The sequence below is a fragment of the Danio aesculapii genome, chromosome 6, assembly GCF_903798145.1.
Source record: "Danio aesculapii chromosome 6, fDanAes4.1, whole genome shotgun sequence".
NCBI lineage: Eukaryota > Metazoa > Chordata > Actinopteri > Cypriniformes > Danionidae > Danio > Danio aesculapii.
The window spans coordinates 21,566,054-21,585,510 of NC_079440.1; the positions used below are offsets into that span (position 1 = coordinate 21,566,054).

At 35.0% G+C, this 19,457-nt stretch overlaps 1 protein-coding gene across 1 annotated transcript in view; it reads left to right on the forward strand.

Moving 5' to 3' along the window:
* The first annotated feature begins 1,913 nt into the window (after nt 1–1,913).
* srp68 (signal recognition particle 68) overlaps nt 1,914–19,457 on the forward strand; it is a 39,137-nt gene continuing 21,593 nt past the window's right edge. The window contains exons 1-9 of the mRNA XM_056459782.1: nt 1,914–2,040; nt 2,409–2,475; nt 2,557–2,670; nt 2,764–2,959; nt 8,143–8,225; nt 8,554–8,663; nt 8,991–9,073; nt 9,263–9,403; nt 19,314–19,412. Of these exons, the coding sequence (XP_056315757.1) occupies nt 1,956–2,040; nt 2,409–2,475; nt 2,557–2,670; nt 2,764–2,959; nt 8,143–8,225; nt 8,554–8,663; nt 8,991–9,073; nt 9,263–9,403; nt 19,314–19,412 (978 nt within the window). The 5' untranslated portion in view covers nt 1,914–1,955. The remainder of the gene's footprint in view (nt 2,041–2,408; nt 2,476–2,556; nt 2,671–2,763; nt 2,960–8,142; nt 8,226–8,553; nt 8,664–8,990; nt 9,074–9,262; nt 9,404–19,313; nt 19,413–19,457) is intronic.

The window sequence follows — 19,457 nt, forward strand, 5'->3', positions numbered from 1 at the left end:
TGATTAAACAGCAACGTCATCTCAATGAATTCGGTTGACATTAACAAGCAGTTATACAAACTAACAAAATCTGTTGTAATTATGAAATCATTTAAAAAAAAAAAGACTTACAGGGTATTGCCCTTGATAAACTTGTCTAAACTGTTAGCACGTTTTGCTCGTATGAGGAAGCTGATGACCAACTGCCATGCCACATGTTTCTCCCAAACTAACTACAATGAAACCAAAGCTAAAGGCAATACTCTTCCGCAACCGACCAGATGGTACCTGAACTCCACAGAAACACATTTATTAGGAAAGACATGCATTACCATATACTTAATACTCCTAAATGCATTTTTGGTCTTCTGAGACCATAACAGTAGTTTTGTAGAATGTAGTTGTTTAGACTGCAACTATGCAGTTTATTTATAAGGAAAGTGCTTATTTTAAATGTTCATATTTTCAGAGATACAGCTAGAGAAAAATTACAGCTGATTAAATAATTTTAAAACAGGTGATTGACATAAAGTGACACTAAGTCAATCTCTCTATTTTATACGTTGTAGTGCTGTATGTATGCCATAGTAATCTGGTAGTGTTTGCTTTGCCTTTATTTTTCAGGTTAATTATTGTGATTTCCTGATTGCAACAGAGAAATACTTTGACAAAATTTGACAAAACATTAAACATATGAAGTAAGTGAACCAACTTTTCTATTTTGATTATTATTTTTTTATTAACTTGCTATATTTGCATTCAACTGAGAGTACAGATGTCTAAGATAAGTGCTATACTTTTCTGGGCCTTCTTTGTTTAAAAGCAGACTGAGGGCTATAACTGACATTACTTTAAATGTATAAAATAAATTTTAATGTATAAAATTTACCTACCTACATGTACCTTACTTCAAATTTACCCTGAGCCATCAAGCAGGAGCCCACACCACCATATCCTTATGCATGTCAAATAGCCTGTTTTAAATAAATATAGATAGTGCAATTACATTGTTTTATACTGGGTAACAAAATGTAAAAGACACACCTCAGAGTAGTCAAACTCAACCTCAAGAGCGAAGTACAAGGCATACTGAAAGTCAAAGAAGTTGTTTAGATCTAAAATTATTAATGCGGTTGTCCATGTAAATTGTCAAACTTACCATGAGCTTAAAGACTCCCCAGTTTTTGGAGAAACTCTGCATTGGAATATCCTGTTAATGTTGGAAAAAAAATGTAAATAAATGAATAACAGAAATAATAATAATATACAGTATTATATATATATATATATATATATATATATATATATATATATATATATATATATATATATATATATATATATATTTAACATAAATGTTGAAATCTGCAACAATCATCAGCAGATAAAAAAAAGTTATGTATTAAAATCACTTAAAGTATAGCATGTTTGAAACAGAGTGACGCGGTGGTGCAGTGGGCAGCGCTGTCGCCTCACAGCAAGAAGGTTGCTGGTTCGAGCTTCAGCTGGGTCAGTTGGCATTTCTGTGCGGGGTTTCCTCTGGGTGCTCTGGTTTCCCCCGCAAGTCCAAAGACATGTGCTAGGTGAATTGGGTAAGCGTAATTGGCCGTAGTTTATGTGTGTGTGAATGACAGTTTATGGGTGTTTCCCAGTGATGGGTTGCAGCTGGAAGGGCATTTGGTGCATAAAACAAATGCTGGATAAATTGGCGGTTCATTCTGCTGTGGCGACCCCAGATTAATAAAGGGACTAAGCTGAAAAGAAAATGAATACATTTATATATATATATATATATATATATATATATATATATATATATATATAGTTTTTCCTCCGACATCACTGCTGCACACTTCATCCTAGTAGGTGGCGGTATGTGCACCTAAAGCTGGTTTGACAACCGCCATGAAATCAAAGAAGAAGACAGAGGACCTATCCATATCTGGCTAGTTCATCGGACGTGTACTTGCTAAAAAATGGCTGCTGAGCAGAATGGAGTAAAAAAGCCGTCAACTGAAGAAAATAAAGAGAACAGCATCGATCAGAGTATTGGTCTGGAGAGTATCCTTGATGCTAAATCTAACTTGCAGTGCCATTTATTTTTTAGTGGCGGAGACCATCATTATTTCAACAGTTAAAAGGAGGACGGGGGCAACTGGGTTTTTATGGGATACGTGTCAGTTGATCTAAACAATTACAAATTGGAATAGCACTTTCTATATAATAGAGATTATAAATGTGGTCTTTATAAATGGAGTAACGTTAGTAGATAATGACTGCATTGAGCCCTTCTCAGACTAGTTTTTGTTGAATGGGGTTTTTTTATTTTTATTTTTTTGTGTGTGTGTTTTTTAAAAGTTATTGTATATCCAAACATGCTGTAAGCTGTTTTAAAGGTCTGGGTTTATTTAACTTAAAATTGACTATAGTTCTGCAAATTATTAAAGACTCTCAGCAGCAGCATGGACTCAGGCATGGAGATTACCAGCGCTATAGGTAAGACTGTGGGAGAGATTTCTTTTCAGTTGTATTATAACACAAATACAATTACGTTAATCCTTTCTTCTGGCCTCAAAGGGGTTATTGCTCCAGACGACTGCGTCGTTTAAGAAAGGCTCTGGGCTTTAAAATGGGAAACAGACACAAGTTTACTGGAAAGAAAGTCACCGTGGAGATGCTTTCAGACAACCGGTAACTTTAAGCAGTTTAAATGAAATAATAATACGATGCTCTATTCCTTTTTGTCTTAGACATTCTGTATCTGCCTATCTTTCCCTGTACTAGATATCTGTTGTTGGTGTTAATGGAAGCAGAACGAGCTTGGAGTTACGCCATGCAGCTGAAACAGGAAGCTAACACTGAGCCTAGAAAGCGTTTCCATTTGATGGCTCGCTTGCGGAAGGCTGCCAAACATGGAGAGCAGCTAGAGAAGCTGTGTGAATGTCCTAATGTAGATGCCAAGACCAAACTTGAGGCTCAGGTAAGTCAAAGTTCTATTTTTTTGATTATTTCCATATGTGATTTCAGTAAGTACAACAAAATGTATATTTAAGTAATTAGTCTCTGTCCACTGATCTGATAACAAAAGGCAATCTTGATACCAAATGGGGTGTGTGATACAGCCTAATGATATTTAATCGTTTTCTAAGGCTGCATTTTAGATTTAGATTTTTGTTTCTTAAATTGAACAGATCTTATGTGGCCCTTGTACATGTAAGCAGAGGAGGGGGTATTTAATTCAGATCAGATTCAGGCCTAATATCAAATAAAAATTACAAATATATTATCAAATAAAACACACCACATGGGAAAATGCATACAGTTAAAATGCTCAACAACAAAAAAACTAAAAGATTAAAAGATGGCCAATTGAGTACTTTTCTGTCAAACTATAACAAATGAACTTGCTTGGAAAAATATGCTTGGTCGAGAAGAGAAATAACACAGTGCTTAAGGATGCTATACATGAATATGCAGGTCTGGGGAGTAATGAAAACTGCATTACGTATTTTAAATACAAAAAACAGCATTACGTATTTTAAATACAAAAAAAGAAGTAACTATGTCATCACAATTATATTTTAAATTGTGTTAGTCAAATTACAAGTTACATCTGAAAATAATTTTAGTACTTTATTAGGGATTACATTAAATTGTATTGTTATTTCTTAATTAAAAATGTATGCATGGAAATTTTAATCAATAAGGCAACTGATTTTCTGTTTTAAAAAAAACGCATGCTGTCTGCTCAATTAAGTGGTCAGTGCACATCATCATGACACTAAAATTGGCGACACGGAAAATTATTATGTAATGGGACTTCTCTCGTGGAAATACAATGGTTATAAATCTGGAAAAAAGGATGTAGGACAGTGTAATATGTGCCTACCTGCAAAAACTTATCAGCATCAAAAGATTCAATGTCTGAAAAAGAGGTAGGTTCTTGTAGGCAAAATATTCTGTTTTAACCCAAAAATGGCCAGTTGGTCAGAGGAAGAAGAGTTTACTGAAGATAGTTTGCACTTTCATCAGCAGAAGCCAGCTATAACACTCATAGAGACGGCTCTGCTCCAATCTCAAAACAACAGCAATTATTCCCTCACACAACGTCATTAACTGTGTCATACATATACTGTAGGTGTTTAACCTCATCGGTTGAAACACAGATAGATCTAGAAAAGTGTGTGCGTAGTTCTAAACAATATCTTCCAACAATTACTTGGGTGTCACATACAAAAGTCCGACAGCCACTAGGTTATTCAAATCTGACCCCAGACCTGTCAAATGATCCACAAATGAATAAAACACGCACACACAAAGTACAGTCTGTTTAATACTTAAGGCTGTCCTGTACTGTCACAGCACCAAACAAGCGACACACAGCATCAAGCTCTCTCTCATTCACACACATGCACACATACACAGCATCCACATGGATGCACACATGCTTGCTCAGGAGCGATATTGTTGCTCCTGTTCAAATTACACCAGAGTTACCGACCGCATCCACGTCGGGTCCCGCGGTACAGCAGCGGGAATGCAGACCTCTAGTTCGTATTTACCATGTTTCCCTTCTTGTTCTGTCGAAACCCAAAATACTGCTAAACTGCAGAGGTTGTGTTCTTTTTCTAGACCAGGTAACTTGGTGCGCGACTCGCCATCTTACGTCACCTCTCTCTCTCTCTCCTCCACACTGTCCCGTGATGACAATCACGCATACGCTTTTTAGGCATTAAATAAATAATATTTAATACCTGTCTCCCATATAAGTGCATTGTTTTTTATGACAGTATAACGGTATTGAAACTGACACCGTTGCTATTTTTAGATCCGGCAGTATACCATATTACCGTGTTACCACCCAAGCCTATCCTAAGGCTACTCCACTGTATCATTCATTGTATCATACATCATTGAAGTAATCATCAGTCCATTCATTAAACAAATCTATTGTATACCTTTGAGAACTGTGCCAGTTGTTTTGCCTGTTTTTATGATTTGGTTGGTTTGTTTGAATTCATTTTGAAGCTTGGAATGCAGCATGAAACCGCACAGAATTCCATTTATTTGCGTTACATGCGACTTAATAAATTGAAATGTCATTGGAATGTTGATTAATTTTAGTAATACACAATAAAAAGTTTTTATACTGAAGTGTATAAAGTTTTAACACTGAAATGTTAGTCTACTGAAGGTATAAACATTTTAAGTGCTCAATACTTGGCTAATAAATACAACCTAATTACTCCAGCATTGTGACGTGGCATGGAGTTGATCAGTTTGTGGCACTATGAAGGTTGCTCTGGCTCTTGCACTGTTCTAGTTTTCTGAGATACTGAATTTTAGGATTTCATTAGCAGTAAGTCATAATCATCCAAATTTAAAAGAAACAAACCCTTGAAATCAGTTTTTGTGTTATGAATCTATATAATACAAGAATTTAGCTTTTTGAATTGTATTACTGAAATCAACTTTTCAATGAAATTTTAATTTATTGAGATGCACTTGTATAGCTTAAGTATTTCAATGTATTCTAAAGTGTTTAGATCAAGTTACTGAATGTGAGTAATCTAACGAAATGCATTAGTGATTACTTTTTATATAATGTATTTTGTAATCTATAGTGAAATGCATTTTAAAAGTAGCCTTCCGATAAATGATATCCTATCGAATTGTAATAAAATTTAGGTCGATAACGATGAGAAGCTCTGGACATTTCTACAGTTATGCAGCCATTCAAGTTAATCCACACATGAAGAACACCTGACGGAGAATGTGCTCCTCATTAGGGAAGGCAGCAGCATCAGTGAAAAACACTCTGATCTGCTGGAGCATCAACACAGATCATTCCCTGCCCTTGAGTCCACCTCTCTGCTCCAAGTTAACCAACAGCATACATTTTGACAGATTATTACTATCAGGTTTTAAAATGTACTTTAAATCATTGTGGATTTATGTTTCTTTCTAACTTTTTTCTAACTGAAAAAGCATATAGAAAATAAGTCAGCATACTCTTTGCTTGAACAAGATTATTTTCAGAACATAAGTATATGTAATACAGAACTTTACATACAAATAATAATTAAAAAACATATTTCGTAAGCATATATAATCTTAAAGTTAAGTTATAATCTGTAAAATTTTGATCTAAAAAGTTAAAGTTAGTGGAAAATTACACATTTTGTTGTGCTGCAGTTTGGGGAAAATTAATGAATATTTTTTTATTTTATTTTCTTGCATTTATTTTTTAAATAATTATGCGATTTATTTTTAGAAAATGCAGAAAATATGTGTATATTTTGTTTGTATATATGCTGTAAGATACAGTTTTTCTGGATATTGTATTTTATATCGTATATCGTAAGTACGTTATAAAAATGGATTGTATGTGTAATTTGTTTGTTAATATGCAATTTTTTTTAGAGATGAACTGATTGCAATTTATTAATTCAAATCTGGTTTAAAAAAAAAAATTATATATATATATATATATATATATATATATATATATATATATATATATATATATATATATATATATATATATATATATATATATATATATATATATATATATATATATTTAATTATTATTTTTTTTTTAGCAAGTGTACACACACAGACACTGGTTGGACAGTTCTGTACAGTGGCCAGAGGGATTTTGAGTCATTTTTTTATGCACAATTGTGACCAGGTTACTACGTGAGGCCGGTGGAGGAAAACGATTTCTGACTTTATTTGGTGACTTTACAGGCCATGGAAGATGTTAAATTTCACTTTCATGTTTATCAAACCACTCTGTCACCAGTCTTGCTGTGTGTATTGATGCATTATCATCCTGATACACAGCACCACCTTCAGGATGCAATGTTTGAACCAATGGGTGTACATGGTCTTCCTGAATGGTTTGGTATGCCTGGTTGTGATGTACCCGTCTAGCACACGTAGTGGGTGTACCAAACCATCACTGATCCACCCCCATAGTTTACTCGGGGCATGCAGACGTCTGGGTGGTACACTTCTTTTGGGCTTCTCCACACCCTAGCTCTCCCTAATGTCGGAAAGACCGTGAAGGTGGAGTCATCAGAGAACAATACATGTTTAACATTGTCCACAGTCCAAGTTTTTTTGGCTGCTGGCACCATTGAAAACAAAGTTTGGCAATGGCACAAGTAACCAAAGGTTTGACTATTGTAGCCCAGCTAGTTTATTAATCCTGTGGAGTTTTGGTGGAAACAGGAGAGGTGCACATTAAATTCTGCAGTGAGTTGTGCAGCTGTGGTTTTATGTTTTTTGGATACAATCGGGATTAGCACCCAGACAGCTTTCTCTTGCATCCACAGTTACGCCTGTTGGATGTGGCATGCTGTGGTATGCTAGTGTTATGCTGACATTACCCTGGATACTGTTTGATACATCTCAAAGATTTACTGTCTTGGCCACAGATGCGCCAGTGAGACACACCAACAATTTGTCCTCTTTTGAACTCTAAAATGTAATCCATGTTTTGTGCATTGCAATATTTTAAGCAAAACTGTGCTAATACTCTGCTAATTAAACCTCCACACTCTGCTTTTATTGGTGGAAAGCACAATCAATGAAGATTGGCCACCAGGCTGGTCAAATTTAGCCATAAGCCTCCAACACTTAAATTGGCCAGTGTTTTCGTTTCATCGTCCAACCCCTGTATATATACACAACGCATACATACACTGTGTATTTGTACATCTCTGACTGATCTGGGAGTATGTTATTGCTGCATCTTTGCCAACTTTTGGTCCTATCTGGTTAATCCCATCTCATGCACAACTTAACCAGGCACAAAAAACTGCACCTGGAAACTTGTGGGCTCTATATACTGACAGGCTGGAGTTACCTAAAACACTGTCAAAAACAACAGCCGATTCTACTAATTGTTACTGTACACTTTTAACAAAGCATGCCAGATAACTGCTCATTGTGACACCATGGATGTGGTTAATAAAAAAAATCTGAAATTTGGAAATAAAGACTCTTGCGAATTTGTGCTCTTATGCATCGTAAAACATTTTAATATGGAATTTTATGGTATTATGTGGTATTTTCACAAACGGTTCTACAATGTTTAAGCTCTTTAAGAACTTTAAAGTCTATCCTGCTGTAAGTGTGTTTTATTTTTTACAGGCTTACACTGCTTATCTGACAGGAATGGTTCAGTTTGAACTACAGGAGTGGAAGTCTGCAATGGAGGCCTTTAACAATTGCAAGTTAGTGCTCTTTGACATTGTCAGTATTGTTGAATATGCTTTTGCTGCATACAGCTTTTTAAATAGCGCATCTAAAAGTTAACACCATTAAAGGTCAATAAGAGAAAGTGAAAGCAAACAGCCCCCGCCCCCCTCCCCCCTTTAGTTATATTTAACTGAGCATAGAATTTTAACACCGTATATCCAATAAAAAATTTTTTTCAGAAACTCTTAAATTATTTTTTGGGGGTTTAGGTTTTTCATGATTGAGATCTTGTAAGTGGTAAAAATATTTGGTGCGTTTTATATTTTTTTTCATATGTTTACAATATTTGTGGATTCTTTGCAGGACCATCTATGAGAAACTTGCAAGTGCTTTTACTGAGGAGCAGGCTGTGCTTTATCACCAGAGAGTGGAAGAGATTTCACCTAACATCCGATACTGTGCATATAACATTGGTGAGAAACACGATTCATGAAGCCATTTTATATTATCAATATATATATTCTTATGTTCTTGATTTTGATTTTTATTAATGCATAGTCAACCTGCACTCTTGTAGCTCAAACAGTAAAATATCCTGCCAGACCATTAGATCTGGGAATGTATTTTCAGGAAAGAACTGACAATAACTGATAAATGGTCAAGGCTGAAGTGTGGGATATGTGAAAAATGCTCAATTTGCTTTTAAAAGTGTTTAAATAAACTGGAAAAACCCAGACACACTTTGACTACATAGTGCAACTCACAGCTGCCCACATAAACCATCTATGCTTGTTCTCTAGGTGACCAGAACGCTATAAATGACCTCATGCAGATGAGACTGAGTGCAGGAGGAGGGGGTGGCATGATGGCTGAAAAATTGGAGGTCAGTGGTATTGTAATCTCACCAGTGTTTTAAATTAGACATTAAATTAGACAACCAGTGTTTTAACTATTTACATTTCCAAACATTGGGCTGACCTATATAAATTTAAGAAAATGCTATTCCAAACCTAATCATGTTGCTCAGTATATGAATAGCTGCTTATAATTGTTCTCATTTTCTTTGTGTCAGTCATTGATTACTCAGACAAGAGCCAAGCAGGCAGCTGTAATGAGTGAGGTTGAATGGAGAGGCCGTACAGTTCCTATCAAAATTGATAAGGCCAGAATATTTCTGCTGGGTCTGGCTGACAATGAAGCTGCTATTACACAGGTCAGTAAACACACTCTTTCCCAATTCAGTTTCTATTTACACACAGTACTGTGACTTGATGATAATGATACCAGTAATAATTCCTGCACAATAGTTTAAAGAGGACATGTGGTGATTTGTTTAATTTTTTAGCTAGGTGTTTGACTTGTCAGTCATCTCAGAAAAGCATGAAAGAAAATGCATAGAATACATTGAGTCACATCCTCAAAGGAAACAAAGCAAGCATGAGAAACTTAAAAATGACAAATCATGAAAATCTGACCTTTGTGTACAACCCAGAAACTTTGTTCTTTCTCATCCAGCATGTGTAAAAACATGCCCTTCTGATTTTGATTCACTAGTGACATAGCAAGGTGATGTAAATTATAGCCACCCCTTAATCTGTACATATACATGCATAGCTGACTTCTTCACATTCAAGGCTCAGTAAAACACTGTTGAATGATTGGTCAGTAGCACTTCATGTGCCTCTGACTGTTTACAGAAACACAACAATGTTCATTTATACCATAAACATTCTGCACTACGCCATTTATGAATGCATATTTATACTCTGATTTAGGTTTACTTTGAAAATAAAAGAATTGTGCCAATAGTGTAATATTTGTTTGCCAAGGCCAGCACATCGAAACAAAGTTGAATCAATTTTACTCTACGACAGCTGCATAAATGTATCCACGAATCATTCGGAAATATCCTGTGCAGTCTAGGAGTAACCTCTTTTACTCAATTGTTGTCCTACTGCAGTTTGAACGCAGTTTAGTATTTAAAGGATTTAATCTGTTATTGGTAATTTCTCACACTAGACTTGCTTTTGTTTTTTTCAGATCTTATACATGTGTATATATACACACACAGAACAGGTACTGCCAAGTTCTTGAATCTGATTGGCTGATAGCCGTGCGATATTCTGCAATATCAAAACTCGTACAGCCTTCTTACCCTTCTCTACTACTCCACCCACATAGTGTGACAGCAGATCAATAAACTCTCTACAGTTTGACAAATATTCCAGCTGTTGGACAACATAATGTACTTTTGAGGCTTTTTAGGTGAGAATGTAGTTGTTTAGATTGCATTTATGCAGTTTATTATAAGGATAGTGCCTATTCTAAATATTTATAATTTCTGAGATACAGCATGCTGGCATCCATCAGCCTGTCATACTGAGCAGAGCGTAGACTGTTGGCGTTGTCTGTCCACAAGATGGCGACAGAGACCGCATAATAAGCCCTTAGAGGAGAAAAGATAGCAGAAAAGAGGCATATTTTCAAACTACAGCTGATCAAAACATTATAAAATTGGTGAGTTGCATTCTAAGTCGATCTGTCTCTTTTTAATGTTGCAGTGCTGTAATACCATGGTAATTGTAGTGTATTGAGTATGAGATGGGACTCGCATATCAGGAATCAGCACTATCATAAAGCTTATGTGTTATAATGGAGCACCATGTGGTGTTGGTGTAGGATTGTATTCATTTTGATCAACATTCATATTAATTATCACAAGCGCACGTGATATCTATCACCGCGCTCGCACACACTTAACGCTAATGATCTGACAAAGCCTTCACAGCAGCTGGGGGGAGAGGTGTCAGTCGCTGAATCCTTTATATTGTGCTCTGTGTTTGTCATGGTCATCTGTGCTCAATGCTCAGGTGTTGTATCAAAATCTGATTCCGCTTAGCATGTACTCGCGACACGTCACACAATGCCTGAGGTTAAAGTTTTCATCTATCATTTTCCCACAATTGACAGCAAGAATGAATATTGACACGTTGTCAGATTGATAAGCAGCACAGAGATGTGATCAAAAGAATCTAAAACGCCAAATAGGATGAATTTATGCCACATTTTTTAAAAAATAAAACATGCTATCTGTATTTAGCTTTTTGCTTGTACTGTGGCTCTGAACTGTCAAAAACACCTCTCAAAATGCGTTTTCAGACATTACATATTTGTACATATATACATTACTGTAACACATTTTATTCAGTAACATTTGAGCTGGTTTCAGTTCTTAGTCCTTTCATTTTATTTAAAATATATTTATTTAACTTTGTTAATTAAATCCCATTTTGTCATTTAAACTTTATTTATGCAACAGTCAAGTTGCATGTTAATTTGCCATGCGAAGAAAAGGAAATTTATTTTTGGCATGCTAATTTGTGAAATCGTGAATATAGGTCTATATAGTCACCTTGCAATTTTGAAATTATTATAAATTACGTCAGCTGCAGATGTGAATGGATAATGGAAGAAAGTAGTTCCTCTTACAAAATTTTGAGACTTCGTGTTTGATTTTCTTTTTTATATACACTTATGCTGTGGAACTGTTGTATAAATGCAATATCACACTCGTAGCAGTACGATGTGGCTGTATATTGTCACTGGTGGGACACTAATGCTGTGTTCACACTAGATGCGGAAGAGGCGTCAAGCGTGAGTGATTTACATGTTAAGTCAATGCAAAGACGCGTAAAGACATCTTCGGCACATTACGCGCGAATCACGTCAGTTCATCTAACTAGGCTTGGCTCAGTCGGAAGCACCGCTGAAAGCTTCCATCATCCAGGTAGAGTTTATAAGCTCACAGAGCTGGGTGACCCTCAGAATGAATAGTTGACTCAGGCACGGCTCCAAACAAATCGACGCTGTTTTTTAAGTCTTTTAAAGCATAAAACAGCTATTCTCTCAATAAAATCCATGTTAGACATTAGACAACGAAGCTAGAGTCACCAGGCAGACAGAAGCCCTGCCCATGATGCGAATCCGCATCTGTTGTGAAGTGAATTCGAGTCTAAAATGAAGCGGATTTAAGCGAGTAAGCTCAATGTTACCGCGTCTATTTATGTGCAAATTGCGCGATTTAGCTGTACGTACTGTGCTTCGTGTGAACACAGCATAAAGCACTCGGCCTGCGGTTGTTGCTCGATCGGATATAGTTGCGGCCAGAAGTTAATGAAATATATTTATATTATTTATTAAATTTCCCATTTATTGTATTTTATTAACGTCTACCCTCAACCCAACCGTCACAGTAATGTAAAAACAGTAGTTGTACAGAGTATTATTTATGCTATCTGTTAAAATACCTATCTGGTGTGCCCACTTTTGCCTTGAAATGATTGTGGAAACGCAACTGGCCCTGGCTATAGGCGCGACAGTGGAAATGCTTTTGTACATTGTATTGTCACATCATATTTATATTCAAAGCTTCTATGTTCAAATATTGCCATCAGATTTCTGTACGGAACTGCACTTGAATAAAGTTACAGCTGTAATCTGCTTATTGCATAACTTTGAACTAATTGAAATAGAGATGTGTAAATGGCAAGATTTAGATTAATTTTAAACACTCAATTTAACTTTGATTTTCGAAACAACTTTTTTCCCTCAAATTTGAGTTTATCAACTTAGTTTATTTATAATTCTTTTTTTTTCTCAATTTTAATTTTTTTTTATTATTACTTGGCCATATCATTATTTATGTGAAACAAATGTTATTTATTCCAATTATTTTATTACATTTTTGCTATTATTATAGAGACTATTATTATACATATCATAATATAGGCTTATAATATAATATAATATAATATAATTGCATATATTTTTAGAAAAATGCTTATGGAATTTAATTTTTTTTAATAGGTTATCACTTTCCTAATGCATTCAAGCTGAAAGCTCCATAGTAAAGTATGAAGTTTTGAACCACTGCAAGACGTATCCATTATGCACATCATTAATGAAAGGAGTTAATTAATGAAAGCATTCACACTCTGGGTTTACGTTCGGCTGTACATAAAAATTACCTATATTTTGAAATATAAAGTGAACTGGAAGTGTTTGTGGAACAACAGTTTTGCCAGGGAATGCAAAACAACTTTGCGAGGGAACGCAAAGCATCTTTGCGAGATGATAACTTTTCTACTTTTCTCACAGTCATGATGTATATTCAATTTCAAATGTATTACCTACTCAAGTAGTATGCGATTTTTGGATGTATATAACTACAGATTATACCATATAAATATAGTAACTTCTAATAAATCCTAAAAAAGTGGAAACTGGAAAGACCCTTTAAATATATATATACAGGTGAAGTCAGAATTATTAGCCCCCCTTTGATTTATTTTCTTTTTTAAATATTTTCCAAATGATGTTTAACAGAGCAAAGAAATTTTCACAGTATATCTGATAATATTTTTTCTTCTGGAGAAAGTCTTTGTTTTATTTCGGCTAGAATTAAAGCAGTATTTAATTTTTTTTATAAACCATTTTAAGGACAAAATTATTATCCCCTTCAAGCTCATTTTTTTTCTGACTGTCTTCCGAAAAAAACACTGTTATACATTAACTTGCCTAATTACCCTAACCTGCCTAGTTAACCTAATTAACCTAGTTAAGCCTTTAAATGTAACTTTAAGCTGTATAGAAGTGTCTTGAAATATATCTAGTAAAATAGTATTTACTGTCATCAAGGCAAAGATAAAATAAATCAGTGATTAGAAATGAATTATTAAAGGGCACCTATGGTGAAAAATGTACTTTTCAAGCTGTTTAGACAGAAATGTGTGTAAGTATAGTGTATAAACTGTCATATTGGGGTGATATAAACACACCCAGTCCTTTTTTTTTTTTTTCAAATTTAACAACATAAAAACGGTGGACCAATTGGAGCTGTTTTCAGATCGACCGCAACTTTACGTAGGAGAGCGGTCCCCCCGCCTACCAATATTGATTGACAGCTGCGCGCATTAACATGTCCGGTAGTCATGTGTATAATCATATAATCAAGATAGGACGAGCGCAAAGCAACCGGGAATAAAAGGTGTGTTCATTTCGCTAGGATCATCAATCATCATCAAACGTGATCAAGAGTGAGTTTTACAAGTTTAAAATGTTTTAAAACAGAGCATGTGTGTAATGAATTACAGCGATGCACTTCATCAGCACAGCCGTGTGTCAGAACAATTATAAAGGAAGACGCTTTAATCTCGGTTATTAATATACATTAATATAAGAGATATCCATACAGCAGTGGATATTACCAGTATCATGTCACATGTGTGCAAAACGAGTGCAAAGCTTAACGTGCTCTCTCTTTCTCTCTCTCTCTCTCTCTCTCTCTCTCTCTCTCTCTCTCTCTGTGTGTCTTCGTGTCTGAGCTGTGTGTGTGTGTCTTCGTGTCTGAGATGTGTGTGTGTGTGTGTGTGTCTTCGTGTCTGAGCTGTGTGTGTGTGTGTGTCTTTGAGTCTGAGCTGTGTGTGTCTGAGCTAAGTGTGTGTGTCCGCGTCTGAGCTGTGTGTGTGTGTATGTCAGCGCTACATTTGTGTGTGTGTGTGTGTATGTGTGCGCTATGTGTTTGTGTACTTGCTGTGTGTGTGCGTGAACTTTGTAATGACATTGTGTGTGACTCGTTGCAAATCCACAAAAAAATGCATCAAATACTGATTGTTAAAGTTCTTACTGTAGTATTTCTCACACACGTTACGTGAGATCTGCTTCCTGAGGCAGCCGAGGGCGGTGATTGCTTACAGGCACGTGGGAACAGGTGGGCGGGGTGGACTAGCCTTAAAGGGCCAGTACAAAAAAACAGCAAAACCTTTTTTCCAGCTATAATATAGATCTTCTCCGTTAAACAGAAATTGGCGAAAAAAATAAACAGGGTGGCTTAGAATTCTGACTTAAGCTGTGTGTGTGTTTGTATTTGTATGTATGTGTGTATATGTGTGTGTGTGTGTGTGTGTGTGTGTGTGTGTGAATGTATGTATATATATATATATATGTATGTGTGTATATATATATATGTATGTGTGTATATATATATATATATATATATATATATATATATATATATATATATATATATATATATATATAGATATATATATATATAGATATATATATATAGATATATATATATATATAGATATAGATATAGATATAGATATAGATATATATATATATATAGATATAGATATAGATATAGATATATATATATATATATATATATATATATAGATATAGATATAGATATATATATATATATATATATATATATATATATATATATAGATATATATATATATAATATTTCTATTATGGTTTTTAACTATGAACTTTTAAAATACTTAACAACAGCAGTAATTATACACAAGTAAAATTTACACAAGGTATATACAGGAATCAGAGAGGGAAATAAATATAGAAGTAAAGCGCATGCTAGTAGAGGCGTGATGTTTCCTGGTCCTATTTCCATGTTTCCGCAAATCACAACACATTAGGTTAGTTGACCACTTAGAGCCGCTTAAGGGCAGGCCTTTGGAGGAACCAGGAGATATGATAGTAGTTTTTATGTTAGCCGAGTAACAATAAAAAAAAAGATATGTGAAAAAATAACTTTATTTATTTTTACAACTGTAGCATAAACATACTCTGTACCACTCCTTTAATACAACTCAATACATTCATTTATAATGACACTGATCTTGAATTTTTTTTTTCAACTGCAATATAATGGCTGATTCCATATTTTAGAAACCAGAAAAAAATTGAATGTGAAAATTTTTTATATGCTCTATTACATGTGGATTAAATATAATAATAATAATTTAAAAAAAAAGTAAAAACCATAATTTATTTTTGTGAAGTTATGCTACATCAAACATGCCTTCATCTAAACGGAACTATTATTCATACATATAATGACTCATATCCAGCAGATGGCGCCTATAGACCAGCAGGAATAATGAAGTTGATTTGATTACTGCAGTCAACAAAACATTGATGTCAAATCCTGCAGGATTTTATCAATTTCATAAACCACACAGTATGTCAGTATTCTCATATTAAATTCAGACAAACTTTAGCATACAACTGGACATTACATAATCAAATGATAAAAAGACCATTTAAGACTTTATAATATGAATAATTATTAAATTTCTCTAAATTGATTCATCAACTTTTAATAGTTTACCACCTTGTGGACATCCTGTTACATTTTGTGTGTGAGTGACACGTTTATTGATGTAATGTAATAATCATCTTTCATCATCAGAGACATTCCTTCTTTGCTGGTCTTGTGCTGGGTGCGCACCAAAAGTATGAATTAGGTATTTGTGCCAAAGTCCATCCTAATGTGTGAATAGAAACAATATTATTGCTACACAGCCCGAATGATGCAAAGTGCACAAAGTGTTTTTGCCAACTGAACTCAAGTGAAAGTAATGTGGAGCTCTGTGCTCATTCATTTAACTCTTTGTTTTGTGTCGTTCCTTAAGCACGCATGAGCAAACGCTGAGTTGCAGGGTTGTAGTCTAGTTGTCTAACCCGCAAATCATGCAAAAAATACTTTAGGTGTTTCCCAAATTGCATACTTATGCACTATTCTAGTCCATTTTATAGTATAAATATAGTATAGTATATAGTATAAATAGTATTAGTGGAGCATTCAAACTGAAAAGTCTAAAAATAAGTGCATTTTAAACACCCAGATGATGCAATTATTCAACCGTTAAAAAGAAGTGTGGAATGTTGGACACTTCACTCACTCAACAGCTGCTCACTTTGCTCACGTAGCAGAAGGGCTGGAGCTTGGAGCTGTTGGATTACTTTATTTATTTTGGATTGTGCAAAATTCTTCTATGAGAGTGATTATACCACCTCCTGATGGTGAATGAGGTTATAATCATGGCAGGTATTATCTGGTAGTTTGGTAATTTTTCACTAATTTGGCAACTGTCAAACATCATCTGGGAAACGGTTTGATTTTCCACTTGGTAAAAAAAAAACATTAGTGTTCCATTTGAAATGACCCTACATACATAAACTATGCTGTTGAGTTTAAGTGCATAGTGAATGATGTATCATTTGGCACACAAAGTTTTAATCTTGATTATCAAAGATAGGGTCTCGTGTGTGTGTGTGTGTGTGTGTGTGTGTGTGTGTGTGTGTAATATGAATTGCAGTTTTATTTGTTGAAACCATTTGCTTTTGAAGTGTTATACTTTCAATTCATTAGCCACTATAGTTTAACACCAAAAACACCAAAACAGTGTGCAGTAAACGGTACAATATTTGTTTATGCTGCAGTTATTCAATCAATATTATGTATAAACATTTACAACTTAAAACAGCAAAAGTTTAGTTAAGCCCTGTTTACACCTGATATTAAGAAATAATTACAAGTGGCAATGTCTAAGTACAGGTGCAAATGAGTGCTTAAGATTAGCACTTGTCAACTTTTGTTCACATCCAGAGGTTGTTTAAAACACGCAAGACATATTTCTTGTCTTCACTGGTAAATGGTTATGGATACTGGTATCTTCCCCACCCATGCCACACCTCAACCGAAGCATGCTCATGTCTGTGGTATGCTGTTTCATCTGAAACTGACTGCATTCTCTACAGAATAACCATTCACAGGGAATGTGCTCAGTTTATTTGACTCTGTGTTTTAAGATGTGGCATGTGGACACAGGAAAGTTCCAAAAAAGATTTGATTTTACAAATATTTTCAATTTATTTCCCCCAAAAAATACTACAAAATTAAGAAAACTATCAAAAAATGTTGGAAATTGAGAATAACGAAACAAGACCACAATAAAATACAAAAGCAAACTCAAGAGAACCGACAGGAATTTAAAGTCAAATGGTGGGTCCACTTACACAACACAGAGATAAAATTAAGTATTTACAACAAAAATAATTGTAAATAAAGACATCTAAACAAGATCATCATTATAAATCAATAAACAAAGTTAAAATGCAATCACAAATCAGCCTTTTCCAAGAAGAGACACAACATTGTATGATCTGGTAGACAGCAGCGTCACTGTTCATTCTTGTTCAATCCACCTTCTGGTAACTTCAACTCAACAGATATTATAACGTAAGGGAACAGAAACAGGACAATGCAATTTAGAATGTGTGCACACCACACCAGCAAACAAAGTGCCTAAAGTAAATGAAAGATTAGCAATAAACAAACTAACTCCACAGTGTGCTGCTCAAAACATGATTACAAGGAAAAAAGTGGAGTAAAAACAAAGGTTGTATTGGTGTTTATTTCATGACAATACTGAAATATGTGTGTGTACATTTGTATCAAAGAATGAAACTGAATGCATGTAGCGGCCACAGAAGTGGCTACCACTGTGTTCTCACTATGGCACAAGTTCTTGCTGCTTTACAAACACTGTCTAGCATTGACTGAAATTCTGGTTTACCCAGTTGCAGCTAGTAGCAAGGTGTAGTTTAGGTGTGACTACAGTCTGTCTGTGGGCGTGTGTGCTAAGTTTTGTTTCTGGAAATTCTGGATCATCAAAAATGCATTTTTAATGACAGACAATTGTTTCATTGTGAAATTAGAATGTTAGGCCTAAAATAACTTTGACTCTGGCAGCAGGGTGATCTTTTTTTCATATCTATTGCCCCTTAAATGGAAAAATCTACTATTATTGCACTGACTATAATGCTTGTCATAGTTCTAAGCATCACATATAGCTACTCTCAGCCTACAGTTCATTTACAGTCCACATACACTTCTGCCAAGTAGTGTTTAATTGATGGAACACTGAAAAGCCAACTGTCTGCAATTTATTGATCTGTAACTCTGCTTCTTCATTTACTTGCCTGAGAGGAACTTGTCCTCAACTCAGCTTAGTTTCTCCTAATGCTTTTTTCTCCGTTTCTGTCACCTGACAAAGTTCCTTGTCCCTATTATCTTTGGCTTGCTTGGTTAGTGTTGGTAGAGCTTCCCTGCTGACAGTTTTTTTACCTGTTTGTCTTTGTGAGCACCCAGATATGCACCACATCTTTATTGTGAAACCCTAAAAATCACAATAATGCACATGCAGTACACTAAATAAAAGTATCCTGACTATTATTATTACTGTTCACAGGCAGATAATGAAGAGACTAAGGAGCACCTGTATGAGAGTCTGCTGGCAGAGTGTAGAGACACCATCCAGGCTGTCAGGGAGGAGCTCAGGACTGATGTGGTGAGAGACTTATTATTAACACCTCTTACACTTCCTCAAATGTGC